The following is a 20898-nucleotide window of genomic DNA, read 5'->3' as shown; positions in this document are numbered from 1 at the left end:
CTTGGCAGGGCAGAGCTGAGATCCTCCGCAGGTACCAGGAGATGGGCTGAGGGCCTTGGCCATCTGCCCTTGGAAACTGGATTCCTCTGCTCCCAGCAGTGTCCTGGTTCTTCTGGGGGAAGAGCCGAGGGCGATAGTCCTCCCACTGAAATAGCTGCCAGCACAGGGAGCTGAGATCAGGGCTGATGCACAGAGCGGCTGTCCTCACTCGGCACTCAGGGACCCTCCCCTGGCCTCTCAGGACCCACACGGTTTCCCTTGCAGGGCAGCAGGAATGCCAGGGGTTTCTGCAGTAAAAACACGCCTCAGCTGTGGTGGGGCAGCCAGAGCAGAAGAGGCAAAACACAATCCCCACAGCTCTGCTCTGCACTTGGGTGAATCGGGAGCGACAATGCTGAAAAGCTCTTTGATGTCACGAGGGGATTTAACTTGAAATCACCCCGTGTTCCTCTTTTCCTACTGCTGTAGGGCAGGACTGAGCCCTGCAGAGCCCACAGCAGAGCCCCTGCTCCCTGGGGCACCCTCAGCCAGCACCAACCAGTGCTCCTGAATGGGACCTGCCAAAGGTCTTCCTGAATGGACAGAGGCCGTTTGAAGGGGGTTCTGTAAGAAATGGCTTTGCTTTTGCTCAGAGAATTCTCTCCTAACTTGTCACCGTCTTTTCCCTCTTGGACAGTCCCCCATGCCCAGAGGCAGCAGATGTCCAACAGCAGCTCCATCACTGAGTTCCTCCTCCTGGCATTCACAGACAGGCGGCAGCTGCAGCTCCTGCACTTCTGGCTCTTCCTGGGCATCTACCTGGCTGCCCTCCTGGCCAACGGCCTCATCATCACCGCCATAGCCTGCGACCACCGCCTCCACACCCCCATGTACTTCTTCCTCCTCAACCTCTCCCTCCTTGACCTGGCCTCCATCTCCACCACTGTCCCCAAAGCCATGGCCAATTCCCTGTGGGACACCAGGGCCATCTCCTACTTGGGGTGTGCTGCACAGCTCTTTCTGTTTGTCTTTTTGATGTCAGCAGAATATTTTCTTCTCACCATCATGGCCTACGACCGCTACGTTGCCATCTGCAAACCCCTGCACTACGGGACCTTGCTGGGCAGCAGAGCTTGTGTCCACATGGCAGCAGCTGCCTGGGGCACTGGGTTTCTCAATGCAGTGTTGCAAACTGCCAATACATTCTCACTACCTCTCTGCAAAGGCAATGCTGTAGAGCAATACTTCTGTGAAATCCCCCACATCCTCAAGCTCTCCTGCTCCAATGCTCACCTCAAGGAAACTGCTCTTGTTTTGGTTAGTTTCTTAGTAGCATTCAGCTTTTTTCTTTTCATCATGCTGTCCTATGTGCAGATCTTCAGGACTGTGCTGAGGATCCCCTCTGGGCAGAGACGACACAAAGCCTTCTCCACGTGCCTCCCTCATCTGGCCGTGGTCTCCCTGTTTGTCAGCATTGGCACATTTGCCTACCTGAAGCCCCCCTCCATCTCCTCCCCATCCCTGGACCTGGTGCTGGCAGTTCTGTACTCGGTGGTGCCTCCAGCAGTGAACCCCCTCATCTACAGCATGAGGAACCAGGAGCTCAAAGAAGCCATTAGGAAGGGGATTTCATAGGTGAATTTCCACAGTGATAAATTTTCCTTTGCTGTTCACCCAATAATTCTCTGGGTGTTCCATTACAGGCCTGTCTTTTGCTTTTTGTTTTAGCATTTTTTTTTAATATTACCATTACCATATTATATATGGTTTTTAATTTTTATCACTTTTCTACAGAAATGTTTGGATTCCTCTTATTCCGACTTAGGAATGAACCTGCTCTGTCACACCTGGATCTGAGATAAAAGTGTGTTTTACTGGGACAGCGCTGACACTCTCCTAGCATCTCTGTAATGAAATGGGATCTCCTACTGTGGGCCTGGCCTTTGGGTCTGCCCACACTCAGAGATATCACCCACTTGGTAGTTCTAACCCTGGGTCTCTCCACATCTTTGTGGCCTCCTCCTCCTCCTCCTCGCTAGCCCCACTTGACCAGCAAAGCATGTACGCCCAAACACACACACACACCAGTGAGCCCAGAAAAGGTAAAAGTGAGACAACTCACAGATTGAGATAAAAATAGTTTAATAAGTAAAGGAAAAGCCACACATGCAAGCAAAGCAAAATGCAGAATTCATTCACTGCCTCCCAGCAGCAGGCAGATATTCAGCCATTTAAAGGAAAGTAGGGCTTCATCACTCATAACAGTTACTTGGGAAGACAAATGCCATCATTCCAAGCATCCCCACTTTCTCCTTCTTCCCCCAGATTCTGTTGCTGAGCACGAAGTCCTGTGGTCTGCAATATCCCCCTGGTCACTTGGGGTCAGCTGTCCCAGATGGGTCCCCTCCCAACTTCTTGTGCACTCCCAGCCTCCTCGCTGGTGGGGCAGCGTGAGAAGCAGAAAAGGCCTTGGTGCTGTGCAAGCGCTGATCAGCAATAACAAAAACATCCCTGTTGTCAACACTGTTCTCAGCACAAATCCAAAACAGAGCACCATACAAACTGCTATGAAGATAACTCTACCCCAGCTGAAACCAGTACCATAAGCAGGACAGAGCATGGTGATCAGGCACAGGGTTTGGCCGTGCCAGCACTGCCCAGCCCCTCCCCACGGGCACCTGGCCCCTTCAATCCCCCTCCTGACCCCTCTTCCACAGGCTGCTGCTTCCACCTTGCACCTCCATCCCTCCATTTCTCTGCCCCACTCTCCTCCCCAATTCACTGACCCCCTCAGCAATTACTTTTTCCCCAATGGTCTCAGCTTTTCTGCATATGTACCCAAATTTGATAGTTTGCATAGCATTGCCTAGCTCCTCTGAGACTTCAATGGCATCACAGAGGGCATCACCCCAGGCATCACTGATGGCCTTGCAAGACCTGACTGCCCACAAGGTCCCCAGTGCTCCCCTCTGGGCAGTTTGGCCACTCCTCACGTCTGCAGCCACCTGCGAGACCCTGCTGGGACACACGGTGCTGCCCACACTTCTGGTCCCTTCTCCCGCTGCTCTCTCTCACAGCCCGCAACTTCTCAGGCCACCTCCCAGAGGTTCCCATGTCACGTCCAGGTGGCTTCAGCCCACAACAGGGCCTCACCAGGGGCCCGCTCATCTCTCTGCAGCCTTCCCACCTGCTGGCCTGGATGACCTCATGACACCTGCCTGCTCCTGGCAAATCACACTGCAGCCATGAGGTGACCTCACAAGCAGCAGCCCAACCATGTTGGCTTTGCCTACCTCTACTAGCCCTTCCCACTGCCTGAGCAGTGTCGCTATGTCACTTTGGGGTTTGGGATGCCCTTGATGATGTCACAGTCCCTGCCTGCCGCAAGTCAGTCAGTTTGCTGCAAGAGAAATGGCATCACAACCCACCTCCCAGCCATGCCATCTTCACCTTCCTCTGCAGCTCCCCTCTCCCAGACTCTCAGCACTGCTGCGTGGGTTTTCCAACACTCCAGGCGACATCATGGGGCCTGCCTCAGCACCAGCCCAATTGGGTTGTTTCCAAAGAAGGGACTTCAAAATCCACCTCCCAGCTACCAGGCCTCTCCTTGCATCGTCCTCTTCTGGCAACAGCAGGAACCTCCCAGCCAACCTCCCACAACCCTTCCCCTTTCCCTGCCTCTCCTCTCCCTTCCCCAGTGCTCTCCTTTCTGCTGGGCACGCACCAATGTGCTCCCCCACGGGCACTGCAGAGCCCTGCTGGCACAGCTCGGGTGGTGGCAGGGCAGCCATGGACGCCAAGGGCTCCTCAGGAGGGCAGGTGGGCGCGTGAGGAGGTGGAGGTGAGCTCTGTGCAAAGGGGAGGCTGGCGTGTACAGAGCCTTGCCTTGGAGGAAGCCTCGTGGTCCCAGCTCCTCAGGGACATGGCAGCTTCAGCCACTGCACAGTCTGCTGGGAGGGCAGCAGGGCTGGGCACAAGCAAGCCAGCAGATTCCTGGAGGGTGTGGAAGACAACATTTTGACACAGGCACTCGATGAGCTCGCCAGGGCTGCTCTCAGTTACTGACAGCTGGATCTGTCTGGGGATGTGAAGGATGAGGGCAGCCATGGATGCAGTGACCATGAGGTGGTGGAGAAGGAGGACAAGTAGCAGAATGACAGTGGTGGAGTACAGGAGAGCTGACTGCAGTTAGCTGAGGATGTGCTTGGCCTGTCCTGGAGGACACAGGGGCTGTGAGTCCCTCCTGGATCTTCAGGGACAATGTCCTCAAAGCCCACGAAGAAGGCAGTCGGATGTGCAGGGAGTCGAGCAGGGCCTGGCAAAAGCTCAGCGTGGATCACTTTTATAAAAAGAAAAGAAGCAGCAGGAGAAACTTACATACTACCTGCGAGTAAGCATTAAAAAAAAAAGAATATTAATTTTACTCCCAGGGAGCATGGCATTTTCTACTGCTGCACCAGACTGATTATTTTTAATTTTTTTTATACCTTAATCTACACAATCATTAGCGTTCCAGCCAGGACTACTGACATCACACCCACCACTGCCCCCCACAGATTACCATCACCGCTCATTAATCCCAGCTGGAATGCAAACTACATCACCATTAGGAAACTTCACCAATCAAATATGCAAACAAGAGTCAACAACTCTGTTAACCGACCTGCACACCAGCACTCCTACACACAAACAAAATAACATCTACACCCATAAACCCAAGTAAAAACACCCACTGCAAAACAAAAGGCACATCCAGCACACAAAGGCTCAACAAAAGGAACGAACAACCTAAAAAACCAACACCACGCTCTGCCCGTGCAGGACTCCCAAACCACAGACAGCGCCTTCCAAACGCTACTGGCAAACCGCCACGATCGCTGTGGGCCAACCCTGGGAGCCGGACCATGGAGCTGCGCTTCCGGGTATGAGAGGGGCTTCCGACGCGATGCTCTGTGCTCCGGAGGGCCGACTCGCTGGTACGGACCATAGATATCCATTTCCGGGTACAAGAGGGGCTTCCGGCGCGCCGCTCTGTGCTGCACAGGGCCGACTCTATAGGTCGTACCATGGAGTTGAACCTCCAGGGTCGAACTGGATGGTGCCGGTCATAGAGAGGAGCTTCCGGTTTCCCACTCTACGATCCAGAATCATAGAATCATAGAATCGTTTAGGTTGGAAAAGACCTTTAAGATCATCCAGTCCATCCATTAAACTACACTACCAAGTCCACACTAAACCAATCAAGGGTAGACTAGACTGAACCATGCCCCCAGTGCCACATCTACCCGTTTTTTGAACACCTCCAGGGATGGGGACTCCACCACCTCTCTGGGCAGCCTGTTCCAATCCTTGACCACCCTTTCCGTAAAGAAAATTCTCCTAATTTCCAACCTAAACCTTCCCTGGCGCAGCTTGAGCCCATTTCCTCTCGTCCTATCGCTCACTACATGGGAGAAGAGACCAACACCCACCTCACTACAACCTCCTCTCAGGGAGTTGTAGAGAGCGATAAGGTCACCCCTCAGCCTCCTCTTCTCTAGGCTAAACAACCCCAGTTCCCTCAGCCGCTCCCCATCAGCCCTGTGCTCCAGACCCTTCACCAGCCTTGTTGCCCGTCTCTGAACACGCTCCAGCACCTCAATGTCTTTCTTGGATTGAGGGGCCCAAAACTGGACACAGGATTCCAGGTGCAGCCTCACCAGTGCTGAGTACAGGGGGACAATCACCTCCCTGCTCCTGCTGGCCACACTATTCCTGATACAAGCCAGGATGCTGTTGGCCTTCTTGGCCACCTGGGCACACTGCTGGCTCATGTTCAGCCGGCTATCTACCAACACCCCCAGATCCTTTTCGGCCAGGCAGCTTTCCAGCCACTCCTCCCCAAGCCTGTAGCGTTGCATGGGGTTGTTGTGACCGAAGTGCAGGACGCAGCACTTGGCCTTGTTAAACCTCATACAGTTGGCCTCGGCCCAGCGGTCCAGCCTGTCCAGGTCCCTCTGCAGGGCCATCTGACCCTCCAGCAGATCGACACTCCCACCCAGTTTGGTGTCGTCTGCAAACTTACTGACGGTGCACTCAATCCCCTCACCCAGATCATTGATAAAGATATTAAACAAGGCTGGCCCCAAAACAGAGCCCTGGGGAACACCGCTCGTGACCGGCTGCCAACTGCACTTAACTCCATTCACCACTACTCTCTGGGCTCGGCCACCCAACCAGTTTTTAATCCAGTGAAGACTACGCCCGTCCAAGCCATGAGCTGCCAGCTTCCCAAGGAGAATATTATGGGAGACTGTGTCGAAGGCTTTGCTAAATCCAGGTAAATGAGATCCACAGCCTTTCCATCATCTACCAGGCGGGTCACCCGGTCATAAAAGGAGATCAGAGAGGTGCTGGGCTCCTTGCAAAAGGCAGACATCAAACATGTCATCCAGAAGTGCAAGAGGAGCCTTGGGAGAATTACAGGCTGGTCACCCTCAGCTCAGTCCCTTGGAAGGTGATGGGCAAAGTACTCCTGCAGGCATTTCCAGGTCCTTGTAGGAGAAGAAAGGGATTGCCAGACCTGCATGTGTAGGAGAAAGCAGGGGGTGTTTTGTATCTGGACCTTAGCAAGGGTGTTGGCAAGGTTTCCCACAGCATCTTTATAGCCAGATTGGTGATATCTGGACAGAAGAAATACGTGATGTAATGGGTGGGAGTTTGACTGGTGCCTCAAGCCCCAATGTCACCAGTGGTGGAGTCCTCCTGGTGGCCACTTCCTAGTGGCATCCCTCAGTGCAAGCACTTGCGCCAACACTCTTGAGTGTCTTTATTAACTCCCTGCATAATGTGATGCAGTGCCTTTTCAGCTCCTTTGTGGATGATGCCAAACGGGGCAGAATCCTTGAGAGATCTCATCTGCTTAAACCTGCCTTGAGCAGCACAGCTGGACAAGGTGATGTTCAGCGGTCTCTTCCAACATGAGTTATTCTATGATTCAAATAATCTTTTCCTTGGAGAGCTTTCTGATGGCAGTCCAGAGAGAGTCAGAAGTAGAGATATAAAATGCACCAACAGAAATACAGCAGTTCCTCTGAGGAACATTTCTCCACTCAAACCATTGGTAGGAAATCTCTGAGATCAATTTGGTGAAACAAGCTTACTGTTGTCTGCTCACGTAGTCAGCCACAAGGAGGGTGATGGCTGGGTACAGTAACATGTGGTCACTTGTGTCTCAGGAGCTCCTAATCCAGCCAATGGCTGTGAAGGGGGCTGTGAGGTCACTTCTGCCTCTGCAGCTGACAGGCCAAGAGCAGAACTGTGTCTGGGAAAGGGACTTCATTCTGAAATAGCTGATAGATCAGCCCTTGACTCACAGCTGGGATCTATGCTTTTAAGCGCACATCTGCCAGCATCTCTGACAGGCCAGCACAAGGCACCTGGTTGGCACATTGACTGGGAGATGCCTTCTGCCCAAGGACTGAGGCTCATTGCAGGAAGGGGGCTTCTCTTTTGGTTGTCATGTCTCTTCTGCCTGAGGACATGATGGGACAGCAGCAGGCACGTGGCTTGCTCATGTCTATCCAAGAAGCTGAAAGGGCAGCAGCCTTGGAAGATGATGGTGAGGTTCCTTCTGTGTGGTGAGGTGAAAGGCCACAAGAAGGCTGATGGGTTGGGATGCCTGCTTGACATGTGCTAAGACACTGGGGGGGCCTCATGGCCTCCTTGCACACCCCCAGCAAGGCTGGCAGCTGTCACACCGTTGGCCTTCACTCAGCATCACACCCCCCACAGCCCAGTGCCCCAGGAAGGGCCCTGAGCAAGGTGTGAAGGACAGGATCTGCCTTCCATGGGGCTGGGGGTCAGGCCTTGGCCTTTCTGCTTCATCAAAGCCAGGGGTTTCTCAGCAGCTGAGCTGCCTGCACATTACCTTTGCCTCCCTGCAATCACAGGCTCCAATTCTCTGCTCTAATGAGCGAGCCCCTTGGGAGGCAATGTCAGTAATGGCCCTCAGTGGGATTCATTAATGCTTCAAGGTACTTTGGGTTTTGCTTTTGACATTGAGCCTTGGAGAGGTTTGTGCAATCTCCTCTCAGCACCTGAGCATCAAGGACTCAGCACCAAGTACTCCACAGGGCTCATTAACACCAAGCAAGCCCAAACAAGCTGTGTCTCTTCCTGTAATTGTCTTCTACTCTTGTACAGTTCATTAGAGAGGTTTCCTAGTGCACTTCTGGAGAAAGTTTTCAAAGAACTTCTAATAAAAATGAATTTCTTTTTAAAGGGTGTAGTTTGCTAAGTTTCAGTTTAGAGAAGAGAGGATAGCAGCCTTCTGTGAGTGCTATTGATGCAGGGTCTCTCCTAAGGAGGTCAGGACTGGTAGGAGAAGCTGTCCCTTGAGCTCTGACACAGCATGGACACCCTTGCTCCTCACCTCCCCAAGCCCATCATGGCTCTCATCGGCCCCCTGGCACTTGCATCCCTTGTCCTTACATCAGACTTCTCCTCTGCACTCTGCAGCTGGATGGTACAGCTCCTTTGTGCCAGCTCCCACCTGCTTGCCTTTGAGACCTGGCTGCACAAAGACAAAGGGGGATTGCTCTCATTTTTGAACAAGCAAAATAAGCCTGATAAGACTCACCATTGCAATCAAACACCCTCCTCAGCTGTATGCCAAGTACAAGCTGCCACCAATGAGGTTCACCTTCCACAAGGCATAATCATGCCAGAAATCTTTTAGACAGAAGGGAAATGTTAAATAAAGACAATTAAAGAGTTGGCTAAAGGCAGAATTAAACAGACTACTGAAAGATAGGCAAGCTTTTAAACTCCCTGAAGCTCAGAACAGCTATTGGATAGTTGAGAGATATCTGAATGGTCAAAGTGTAGGGGAAAGGAAATCTAGAGAGCAATTGCAAGTGTTTTTGTGCAGATAGGCTGCTGGCAAGGTGTCTTTGGACATGGTCCATTCATCTAGAACGCGCTGGAAATACGTGAAAGATGACGGAGATGAAATGCACAGCCCAGTAGAGAGGACTGACAATGCAACTATAGAGGAAGGTCAGTAGTTCTCCTCTTGCTCTTCATGGGCATCCTGAAAACTCCTCATTTTGATCTCCGGGGAAAACACTGACATTTAATTAAAAATATTCAGCTGTTTCAGCTGATGAGGTCGTGCTCATACTTCTAAACAGGTGTAAAAACTTCTAAGGTTTTCAGGCAGTGCTCCACTGTTTGAGTGTAAGTACTCAGGGCTACATGGAGAGGAGCCAGTGTCTCTGCAGCCCACGCCTGGGACTGGCAGCTGTCACACAGGACCTGCTGGAGACGAGAGCCCCTTGCAAGCTGCAGCTGGAGCCTGGGCAGAGGGTCCTGGGGCACCTACAGCGGCACCACGCGCCCGTGTCCCTCTGACTGCCTCCCACCCCAGTTGTACCATCACTGGCTTTTGCAAAGAAAGGCAGTACACAAAATCCCCCAGAGATAAATATATTAAAACAAGACAAAAAAAAGCATGGGCAATAACAACATCAAGAATGTTTGAAGCTTAAAGTTGCAATAGGACATTTCCTTCACTCTGCATCTTTCATTCTATTTCTTTGTTGCTTCATTTTTTAAAAAAGTTCTCCAAATCTCCATCCTCCTTGAGGCCTAGAGCATTAAGAAAGGTAATTTTTGTGTCTTGCACAGAGCCCAGGGCCCCAAAAACCTCCCAGCCCTGCACTTCCCTTGCAACCTCTAACTCTTGGCACAGAGCAAGTCACGCTCAAAGGTGTTGACTGCTCTTGCCTGATGGAGGAAAGCAGGGTACAAAGCTTTAGTGAAATGCCCTCTTCTTGGATGGCCAAATTTGGATTCCTCTCATCAAATCTGTGCTATCTGCCTTTCTATGTGAGTACGTGGCCCTCAAGGAACAATCTTTGCTCTGAGGAATTATTGTATTTCTAGTGGCTTTGTTGCTCCATCCCCTGCCCCATTGGACACGGGGAGCAGGGTTCCCTCAGCTGCCTGCCTTGTACTCACAACACACTCAGAGAAGCCCCTCTGGGTGCCCTCCCCATGCATGGCCATTTCCAGCCACCGCTGAGCTTGGCCTTTGCTGGCTCCATCCCTGCACCCACAGGCCAGGGGTCCATCTGCCTCCTGGGCAGCCTCTTCCCCCTCCAGCCTCCCAGACCTTCCTTCTGCAGGGTCACCTCCTAAGTCGCAGGGGTCCCTCTTCATCAGTAGTTCTGGTTAACAGGGGAGGTCCCTGATGACTGGAGGCTTGCCAATGTGACGCCCATCTACAGGAAGGGCCGGAAGGAGGACCCGGGGAACTACAGGCCTGTCAGCCTGACCTCAGTGCCGGGAAAGATTATGGAGAGGTTCATATTGAGTGAACTCAACAGGCAAGTGCAGGTCAACCAGGGGATCAGGTCCAGCCAGCATGGGGTCATGAAAGGCAGGTCCTGCTTGACCAACCTGATAGGTATCTGAAGGTCCAGATACAAAACACCCCCTGCTTTCTCCTACACATGCAGGTCTGGCAATCCCTTTCTTCTCCTACAAGGACCTGGAAATGCCTGCAGGAGTACTTTGCCCATCACCTTCCAAGGGACTGAGCTGAGGGTGACCAGCCTGTAATTCTCCCAAGGCTCCTCTTGCACTTCTGGATGACATGTTTGATGTCTGCCTTTTGCAAGGAGCCCAGCACCTCTCTGATCTCCTTTTATGACCGGGTGACCCGCCTGGTAGATGATGGAAAGGCTGTGGATCTCATTTACCTGGATTTAGCAAAGCCTTCGACACAGTCTCCCATAATATTCTCCTTGGGAAGCTGGCAGCTCATGGCTTGGACGGGCGTAGTCTTCACTGGATTAAAAACTGGTTGGGTGGCCGAGCCCAGAGAGTAGTGGTGAATGGAGTTAAGTGCAGTTGGCAGCCGGTCACGAGCGGTGTTCCCCAGGGCTCTGTTTTGGGGCCAGCCTTGTTTAATATCTTTATCAATGATCTGGGTGAGGGGATTGAGTGCACTGTCAGTAAGTTTGCAGACGACACCAAACTGGGTGGGAGTGTCGATCTGCTGGAGGGTCAGATGGCCCTGCAGAGGGACCTGGACAGGCTGGACCGCTGGGCCGAGGCCAACTGTATGAGGTTTAACAAGGCCAAGTGCTGCGTCCTGCACTTCGGTCACAACAACCCCATGCAACGCTACAGGCTTGGGGAGGAGTGGCTGGAAAGCTGCCTGGCCGAAAAGGATCTGGGGGTGTTGGTAGATAGCCGGCTGAACATGAGCCAGCAGTGTGCCCAGGTGGCCAAGAAGGCCAACAGCATCCTGGCTTGTATCAGGAATAGTGTGGCCAGCAGGAGCAGGGAGGTGATTGTCCCCCTGTACTCAGCACTGGTGAGGCTGCACCTGGAATCCTGTGTCCAGTTTTGGGCCCCTCAATCCAAGAAAGACATTGAGGTGCTGGAGCGTGTTCAGAGACGGGCAACAAGGCTGGTGAAGGGTCTGGAGCACAGGGCTGATGGGGAGCGGCTGAGGGAACTGGGGTTGTTTAGCCTAGAGAAGAGGAGGCTGAGGGGTGACCTTATCGCTCTCTACAACTCCCTGAGAGGAGGTTGTAGTGAGGTGGGTGTTGGTCTCTTCTCCCATGTAGTGAGCGATAGGACGAGAGGAAATGGGCTCAAGCTGCGCCAGGGAAGGTTTAGGTTGGAAATTAGGAGAATTTTCTTTACGGAAAGGGTGGTCAAGGATTGGAACAGGCTGCCCAGAGAGGTGGTGGAGTCCCCATCCCTGGAGGTGTTCAAAAAACGGGTAGATGTGGCACTGGGGGCATGGTTCAGTCTAGTCTACCCTTGATTGGTTTAGTGTGGACTTGGTAGTGTAGTTTAATGGATGGACTGGATGATCTTAAAGGTCTTTTCCAACCTAAACGATTCTATGATTCTATGATTCTGGATCGTAGAGTGGGAAACCGGAAGCTCCTCTCTATGACCGGCACCATCCAGTTCGACCCTGGAGGTTCAACTCCATGGTACGACCTATAGAGTCGGCCCTGTGCAGCACAGAGCGGCGCGCCGGAAGCCCCTCTTGTACCCGGAAATGGATATCTATGGTCCGTACCAGCGAGTCGGCCCTCCGGAGCACAGAGCATCGCATCGGAAGCCCCTCTCATACCCGGAAGCGCAGCTCCATGGTCCGGCTCCCAGGGTTGGCCCACAGCGATCGTGGCGGTTTGCCAGTAGCGTTTGGAAGGCGCTGTCTGTGGTTTGGGAGTCCTGCACGGGCAGAGCGTGGTGTTGGTTTTTTAGGTTGTTCGTTCCTTTTGTTGAGCCTTTGTGTGCTGGATGTGCCTTTTGTTTTGCAGTGGGTGTTTTTACTTGGGTTTATGGGTGTAGATGTTATTTTGTTTGTGTGTAGGAGTGCTGGTGTGCAGGTCGGTTAACAGAGTTGTTGACTCTTGTTTGCATATTTGATTGGTGAAGTTTCCTAATGGTGATGTAGTTTGCATTCCAGCTGGGATTAATGAGCGGTGATGGTAATCTGTGGGGGGCAGTGGTGGGTGTGATGTCAGTAGTCCTGGCTGGAACGCTAATGATTGTGTAGATTAAGGTATAAAAAAAATTAAAAATAATCAGTCTGGTGCAGCAGTAGAAAATGCCATGCTCCCTGGGAGTAAAATTAATATTCTTTTTTTTTTAATGCTTACTCGCAGGTAGTATGTAAGTTTCTCCTGCTGCTTCTTTTCTTTTTATAAAAGTGATCTTTCTTTTAGGGTTTTTTTTTTTTTTTTGTCTCGACTGAGCGTGCGAGCGATGTCAGGGCCGTAGGGAGGCAAGGCAAAGCCGGAGCCCCCGTGTTTGTGGTGCTGTGGAAGCGGCGCCAAGGGAGGGTGAGGGCTGGGCAGAGCTTTGGGTGCTGGCACCTTTGGTGTGGGAGAAACCCCTGGACGTTGGCAATTTGGGAGGTGGGCTGGAGAGCCCTGAGGGAGGGCAGGGCTGTGCACAGCCCTTGCGCTGCTGAGAGAACAGCCCCAGGGCCATGGCCCTTCTCGCAGGCCGTCTCTCCGCAGGCCCAGTGTCCCGGCGGGCTGAGGAGCCGCTGCGGGCTGGGGGGCAGCGGGCGCAGGGCAGCCCTGGGAGGAGAGGCGTGGGCTGCCTGTGCCCGCCTGGCAACAGCCACGCCATTGGCCACAGCTGAGCCAATGAGCGGAGCCGGAGGCGGCCTGTCAGTCCCAGGCAGCCTGGGGCGGGGCCGGAGGGGGCAGAGGCGGAGCAGCCTGAGGAGAAATGGGGGAGGGGGGGAGCGGGGTTGGGGGGCTGGGGAGCTGCGGGAGCGGGGGTGGGAGGAGGAGGAGGAGGAGAAGGAGAAGGAGAAGGAGAAGGAGAAGGAGAAGGAGAAGGAGAAGGAGAAGGAGAAGGAGAAGGAGAAGGAGAAGGAGAAGGAGAAGGAGAAGGAGGTATCTCCCCGTGCCGGTGGGCCTGGGGGCAGGGACCTGGAGACCTCAGTGCCCCTGGGCCCCAGCATGGCCCAGCTCCCCAGCCCAGCCCCGAGTGCTCAGCCCCAGGGCCAAGGCCACAGGCAGGGTCCGAGCAGTTCCTGCTGCTGCCCCGAGGGTCGTCAGCCCGAGCCCTGAGAGCTGGAGGTGGGTGTCTGATGTGCGCAGGGCAGGGGAAGGCGGAGTGGCCTCCTCTCCAAGAGACGGCTGCAGGCTGTGGAGCGGGCGTGCTGTGGTGGGGACAGAGCAGGTGCCTTTGCTGTCCCCAGGCCTGCACGTGGGTCTCGTGCTCATAGTCGGCCCCACCTCTGTTGACAACCTTTGATAACTGGGGATTTGCAGACATGGAAGTTGTTTCTCCCTCCAGGTGCCTGGCAGCAGCCAGCAGCCGTCGCAGGCCTCCAACAAGGACGGGGCGGCCATTGAGGACAGTGTCCCTGCCGCCAGCCCCCACCAGCGTGCCCTGGCTCCGCCAACCTGCAGAACTGCAATAAAACCCGAAGGTGAGGTTTGGGGGGTGGCAGAACCTGCAGGTGGGCGGCCAAGCTGAGAAAAGCCTGCATCACCCCGGGGTTGGGTTGCCTTTGTTTGCTTTTTCAGCAGCGGTGACCACCCCGGCAGCCCCAGGGAAGCCCATGGATCTGTCCGAGCAGGGGCCAGACGCCTTTGGCAAGGCCCTTCCTGAGCAGGTAGAGGACACCACCACCAACTGTATGCTCACCTGGCTCAACACCACAGACAGTGAGGACACTGTCCCTGATGTCCCTGACAGCCCCAGCTTGACTGCCTTCCCCCACCAGCTCCCCAAGCTCTCCAAATGTGTGGCAGAGGGCGGCTGCCCCAAGGAGCAGGCGGTGGTGGCAGGGCTGGGGGACAGCAAGGACACCGTCCCCGATGACCCCGACTTGTCTGACTTCCTCCATGAGTTCCCCGAGCTCTCCCAGTACGTAGCAGAGGGCGGCTGCCCCAAGGAGCGAGCAGTGGCGGCGGGGCTGGTGGATGGCGAGGACGCTGTCCCCAATGTCCCCGACGTCCCCCACTTGACCTCCTCCCTCAACAACCTCCCCCACCTCTCGCACTACAAGGCAGAGGTGGCTGCAGCAAGGAGCGAGTGGCGGCGGTGATGCCCCTAGCTGCACCCCAGCACCATCCACCCTGCACGGCCCCACTGCTGGAGGAGGCGCTGCGGAGGCAGCCCCGGGGGCTTTTGACCCGCTTGCCACTGCCGCTGGGCGCCATCTCCTGCCGAATGGCGCCCAGCTCGGGAGAGGCGGGTGGCAAGAAGGCCAAGGGCCTTGCGCCAAGCAGCAGGAGAGCGTGGTGAGAGAGAAATGGGAGAGGGATCAGGACAGAGGCAGAGAGGGGAAAGGGTGCGAGGGGAAAGGAGAAGGAAAGGGAGAGGCAGGGGGACAGTGCAGGACACAGAGCAAGGGAAGGACGGGAAGCAGAGGCAGCTGAGCAGGGGAGAGAGGCAGGAAAGAGGGGACAGGCTGCAGGTCAGAGAGGAAAAATAAGGCCAGGAAGCAGGAGATGGTGATAGAAAAGATGAGAGAGATGTAGAAAGAGAAGAAAATAGCAACAGGCTATAGGACAGCAGAGGAGGAATTAGAAAATACAGACAGGGAGCCAGAGAGAGTAAATAAAAGAAAGAAAAAAATAGTGATGGGCTAAAGACAGAGAGGGAGGAATTAAAAAATGGGTGCAGGGAGCTGGACAGAGAGCGATGGGGAGAGACCCAAAACAGCAATGATGGGCACCTGCCCCCATTTCTTGAGCAGTCCCCAGGAACTGCGTTACCGGGAGCCTCAAGGAATGTGCTGCCTGCAAAAGCCCTGCCCTTGGGCCTAATCCTGCACCCTAATATTGGCATCACCTTGCAGAGTGGCCAGGAGTGGGGAGAAAAGCCCAGCTGAGAGAAAACAATCGCCCAGCTTTGGTTTTTTGTTGGTTTGCTTGTTGGTTTTGCTTTCAAAATAATACTATTTAGGCTCTAAATACAACCTGCAAGGAAAAAGGTAGAAGGCATACCAGGCTGGCCGCATTTCAAGCCTGAATGCATTCAACAGCTGCACAAACCACCGCTCGCTCCCGCTGTGCACACTCCACCGCCTGCCTGCAGGTACAGGCAGCCGCCCTGTCTCTTGAGTGCTCCCCAGGAGCAGCACCACCAGGCATCTCAAAAAACCCTCCTGCCTGCAAAACCTTGAGCATGGGTTAATGGGGGACAATTTCTCCTCTCTTCAGGCCTGCTGGTTAAAGACTCGTCCATGGAGAGATGGCTCAGGACCACGGCAGGGCCAGCGGCGCTGCTTTCTGGATGCCATGGTGGCGATGGGCAGAGGGACCGGTTGTCAAATCCCAGGTCTGGGTACCCGTGTGGGGTGTGAGGGTCCCCCCTGCCTGGCTTTTCCCAGCAAAGTCGCAGCCGGTGCTGTCCCCGTGCTGCAGCCCCGGGGCCAAGGCTGAAGGAGCCGGGCATTTCTGTGGGTGCTGCACCCTGCCGGGCCCCAGCGCCGTCTGCCCTGGGCTTCCCCCGCTGTTCTCTCCAGCTCTGCTTTCTGCCAGGGCTGGGGCACCACAGAATGTCTTGCCTGCTCCCCACAGCTCTCCTGACCCACACCTGCAGCTTGTACATTGTGTCCAGAGCACCCAGTATGTGATTTGGGGGTGGCAGGTCTCTCTTGTGGCACCCCGGGAATGGGGACAAAGCAAACGCCATCGCTCTCTTTTGCTCTTTGTCCCCAGGGTGAGCAAGCGGAGACGTCCCGTGTGCTGGAGAGCGTCCTGCAGGGAGGCGACAGCGGATTGCAGAGCAGCACTGAGACCCGCCTGACAGCCAAGGTGCGCGGTGGCCGCAGAGCAGCCCAGGTGAGCTGGTTCTCTTGGAGGCCCCCAGAGCAGCCACGGCTGCCCCGAGGGGTCTTGCGGGGAGGACGGGGTCATCTGCCTGGTGGCTGTGGCACAGAAATGATGAGCTGAAGCCCCGTGGTCATGGCTGGCCGGGTCAAAGTCTCCGAGTGCCTCAGCCTTTCTCCCCAGGGGAGTTTAACTTGGGCACTTTTCCAGGGTGTGAAGATGGATGGTGGTGACGTCCTGTTGGCTCCGTCTCGCTCCCACTTCAAAGTTGTGATGTCCAAGATCTGGGGCCACGTGAAGGCCCTGGCAGAGATCTCCAGGGAGTTTGTGTTCCATTTTCTGGTATTGTAGGGCTACAATGTGCTAGGGTTATGGGGTGACAGGGTTATAGTATGCTGGAGTTTAAGCAAGTTACAGATAAAGCGTGTTACTTGTATGGAGAGAATCTGGGTTTGTTGGCCCTGGGCTCCTGGGGTTAGGTTGTTTTTGCCTTATTGCCTTATCCTGTGTTCTGCGTGGTCTCTTTTTTGTGGCAAGTCCTTTTTTTCAGCTTGTTTGCCTTTTTAGGGTTTGGAAAGGGGCCTTTGGTTTGTGTATGTTGTTTCTTCTCGTTGTTTTTTTGCTGTTCTGGTGGATTGTGTTGTGTTTTCTGTCTTGAAAGCATCATTTCTGGTCTAATATGTCTACTTCATGTCAGGCAGTGTCCCTTCTGGTGCGGTCTGCCTCATTTCTGGTGAGTCGGTAGCTGGGCTGGTAGGTAGGTGGGTAGGGAGGTCCATGTGGTCCATGGAGAATGACTGCCAGCGACTAACGGGCAGTTCTGGGGAGGGGTGAGAGGGCTTCTGGCCCATGCAAGGCAAAGGGCTTATCCTCGTTAAAATGACTTGTCTAATTTCAGAAATTGTCTGCATAGAGTTAAAGATGAAAGTCTTCCTCATCTCTTTGTGCACTAGTAGAGAAGCGGTGGGGGGTTTTCAGGGCAGTGCCTGTGAATGAGCCTTTAGGAGATGCTGTCCCTTGACCCTCAGGTGGGGCAATGAAGAGTTTGAGAAAGTCGTGGGTGTTTTGGTATTCACCAAAGCAGGTTTTTTTGAGTAAGGTCAGCGTCCAGAGTTCTGGGTGTTTACATGTGGACCTGAACTTTTACCAGAATGGATTTGCTTGCACTTCTCTTCTAGTTCATGTGTGGGTACAGGAAAGAAGGCAGCAGACGTATACACTAGGTCAAATCCCTTTTTATTGCCGGCCATAAAGGTGCCTCTCGGCTGGGAGCCCGAGAAGGACGCCGTGTTACAATTCTTGATTCCTTATATGCAGTCTTAAGGCTACTCACGTATTTGTTTTTACAGTCTAAAAATGCTCTTGGCTTTGGCCATGAGGTGGCCTGTTAGCATTCACTTTTGAGTATTTCTTCATGTGAACCCCTGTGCAAGAACGCTTAATGCATATTTCCTAGCTGTGCAAGAATGCTTAATGCATATTTCCTGGCTGAGTTGGCACTCTTTTGGTGCAACTTTGCTGCTTTCAGCTGGTTTCCGTCTGGTTTCTTCTAACAGTAGAGCCACTTGTATAGGCGAGGTGATAACTCCATTTCTAGCTTTCCCTGGGAGACAGGGAGGAGCAGAGCTCCTGTATCACAGCTTGGCTTGGTCTGGGAAGGCAAACTGAAAAGCACATGGCGGTCACAGACACTTCTGTCCTGGGCCGTGAGCTGTGCAGATGCCAGCAGAAAGCTCTGGAACACTTTGCACACAGGCCAAGGCATTCCTGCTGCTACCCCAAGTGTCGCCAGCCCGAGCCCTGACGTCTGGAGACCGATGTTTGACGGCAGCAGGGCAGGGGAAGGCAGAGTTGCCTCCTCTGCGACAGGAGGCTGCCAGCTTTGGAGCAGGCATGCTGTGGTGGGGTCAGACCAGGTGCCTTTGCTGTCTTCTGTCCTTCCTGTGGGTCTCATGCTCATGGATAGCCCCATCTCTGTTGACAGCCTTTGATAAATGGGGATTTGGACAAGTGGAAGTTGTTTCTCCTCCTGGTGGGAGCACGCCCAGGGCTTTGTTGTCAGAGGAGCAAGTGGGGAATCGTCCCCACCACCACTCAGGTGGCAATGTGCGGTTGGAACGCTCTTGATTGCTTACCCTTTGATTTCAGTGCTGTCCTCTAGTCTGAATCTTGCAGTGGTTTTGCTGAGGCATAAAAATTAAAGGGATAAAGCAGATCATCCTCACCCACGCACACACCTTCCCCCCAGCTCCAGGTGAACAGCCAAAATCTCTGGGGGTACGTTGTTTTATGAAACGTGTATCAGATATCCATCATCAGGGGAGCTGTGTACAGCGAGTGGCTGCAGGTGCCTGGGGCTTGGCTGGTGTCACCTGGAAGGGAAAGGGAACAAAGGTGACCATGGGGACTTGTTACCAAGTACGTTTATTTGTAATTTCTCATTTTACGTTGCTGTATGTGTGCCTTGCAACATTTAGCTCACAGTACTTCCTCCTCTCCTCCCCCTCTTCCTCCACCTGCTGTTCCTACTCCTCTTCATTGTCATCCTTTTACCCTTCTTCTCCTCGTTCTTTCTGTCCTCCTGTTTGTCGTTGCTGTAGTTGTCCTCATCCTCCTCCTCTTCCTCCCCCTTCCTCCCACTTCTCCACAACTTCATCCTAATCCTCCTTCTCCTGTTAGTTGTCCTTATTCTCTTGTTCATCCCCTTGCTCATCTTCTTGTTTCTCCTCCGCCGCCTTCTCTTTCTCCCTCACCTCCTCCACTGCCTCTTCTCGTTCTGTTCGTCTGTTCATCCTGTATGTCATCCTCCTCTTCCTTCTCTTCATCTTCCTCCTCCTCATCGTCTCATTCCTCTTAATTCTCCTTCTTCTTTTCCTTCCTCTTCCTCCTCTTCCTGCCCCTCTGCCTCCTCCTTCTTGTCCTTCTCCTCTTCCTCCTCTTTTTTCCTCTTCTTTCTCATGTTTGTCCTCCTCCTCCTGTTCTGTATCTTGTTCCCCTATCTTCTGCTCCTCCTCCTGCTCCTCCTTCTTCTCCTCCTATTCTTCCTCCTGCTCCTGGTGCCACCTGTTCCTTTTCTGACTGTTCCTCGTGTTCCTCCTCCACCTCTTCTTTCTCCTCCTCTCACTCCTCCTCATGTTTGTCCTCCTCCTCCTCCTGTTCTGTGTCTTGTTCCTCCTTGTTCTCATTCTCTTTCTGTGTTCCTCATCCCCTTCATCCCCTTCCTCCTCCTCCTGCTGTCCATCAGTTCATCCTGTTTGTCTTCCTTCTTGTTCTCCTCCTCCTGTTTGTCCTCCTGTTAATTCTCTGTGATGGGGTCATCACAACCCGGTTGGTTGGGTGCCTGGGAGTCGGTGATAGATGAAGGGATTCCCCATTTAGAAGCAGCTTTCCATATGTCCTTTTCTTGTGTCAATGTGAGAAAAACGACAGGTTGACAGTGGGGGTTTTAAAGGGTTTGTGGGTTGGAGAGAGCAGGAAAATGAGCTCATTCCACTGGGCACTCTGTCCTGTGCTGCTAAAAGGAGGTCTCAGGCTAATCAATTCTGTGTTACCATTTGTGGTGATAAATTCATTTCTTCCTGTAGGGCTGTAATAATTTCTGCGGTTTAATTAATGGCTTTTTCTAATTCTCTTGACATATTTGCAGTAGCTTGCTCTAGTTTTGCAACCCCTGAGCTTGGGATAAAAGCTGTTACAGACAGGGGGAACTTAGTGCCGCATGCCATCAGAGGGCTGTAACACTTTTTCCTGTAGCTATCAGTGGCTGGGAGCTCCAGAGGCAGAAGTGATGCTGGTTCTAACCTGTGCGGAAGGTATTAATGCACTTAGAATCCACTTTTCAGCTCAGCTGGAGGGTTAATCCTCAAGTGCCCTTTCTTTACCTATCCCATCTTGCCCTGGTAGTTGTGCAAATAAGGCAGTCTGATCTTCAAATGAGTCTGAATGATGCAAATGATTTCCTGTGCAAGGTTAGCATGTGCCAGATTGGGCTGTTCAGGTAAACCAGTGAGGCTGGAACCCAGAGGAGATGACTCAGAGCATCAGGATCCTCTGGGCCCGTAGTGGCAGCCAAACCCTTACCATTACCTTTAGTTTGATTGTGGCTTCCTGCAGAACAGCAAGTGAATCTCTCTGCGAACATCCACGTTGTCTGGCAGTGTGCAGGGCCGGATGAACTCCCTCCAGGAAGAAATGGCCAGCGTGCTGGCTTATTCGAATGGGTTTCACGTAAGGGCTTCTGGAGAATCTCCCTTGCCCGCTCAGTGGATGTGGTAGATGGGAAGGTTTGGCGGAATGTGTGGACGAATGGCGATTGCCTTTAGGGAGAGCTCAGGGTTAGGAGGAAGAGGGCGGGGTCGCCGTGCCCCCATGACGCGGGCCTTTTGTCATAATGCGCTGGGTGAGGTGAGGCGCTGGCAGCAGCCCGTGCACTTGTCGTCCAGGAAAGCCCTGGGTGGAACGCTGAGGCCGGGCACCCGAGTGGCCGTAGCGAGCAGTCGGGTCAGGAGCGCTGCGCGCGAGAGAGGGAGCGGAGGAGGAGCCGGGGCCGCGGGGGCCTCTCCCCATCGTGTGGCCGCCCTGCCGGGCTGCGAGGAGGAGC

At 53.7% G+C, this 20898-nt stretch overlaps 1 protein-coding gene across 1 annotated transcript; it reads left to right on the top strand.

Moving 5' to 3' along the window:
- Positions 1–699: 699 nt before the first annotated feature.
- Positions 700–1614, top strand: LOC104038215 (olfactory receptor 14J1-like). The gene has a single exon (XM_075725207.1). The coding sequence runs from the start codon at positions 700–702 to the stop codon at positions 1612–1614; it is 915 nt and encodes a 304-aa protein (XP_075581322.1).
- The last annotated feature ends 19284 nt before the right edge of the window (positions 1615–20898 follow it).

This window comes from Pelecanus crispus, chromosome 27, assembly GCF_030463565.1.
Source record: "Pelecanus crispus isolate bPelCri1 chromosome 27, bPelCri1.pri, whole genome shotgun sequence".
In the NCBI taxonomy this organism is placed as follows: domain Eukaryota; kingdom Metazoa; phylum Chordata; class Aves; order Pelecaniformes; family Pelecanidae; genus Pelecanus; species Pelecanus crispus.
Note: the sequence above shows the minus strand (reverse complement) of the source record. Positions and strands in the feature narration are given on the sequence as shown.

Bases quoted from the DNA above. Each gene is read 5' to 3' on its own strand.
- LOC104038215 (XM_075725207.1), top strand. From the start codon at position 700: ATGTCCAACAGCAGCTCCATCACTGAGTTCCTCCTCCTGGCATTCACA.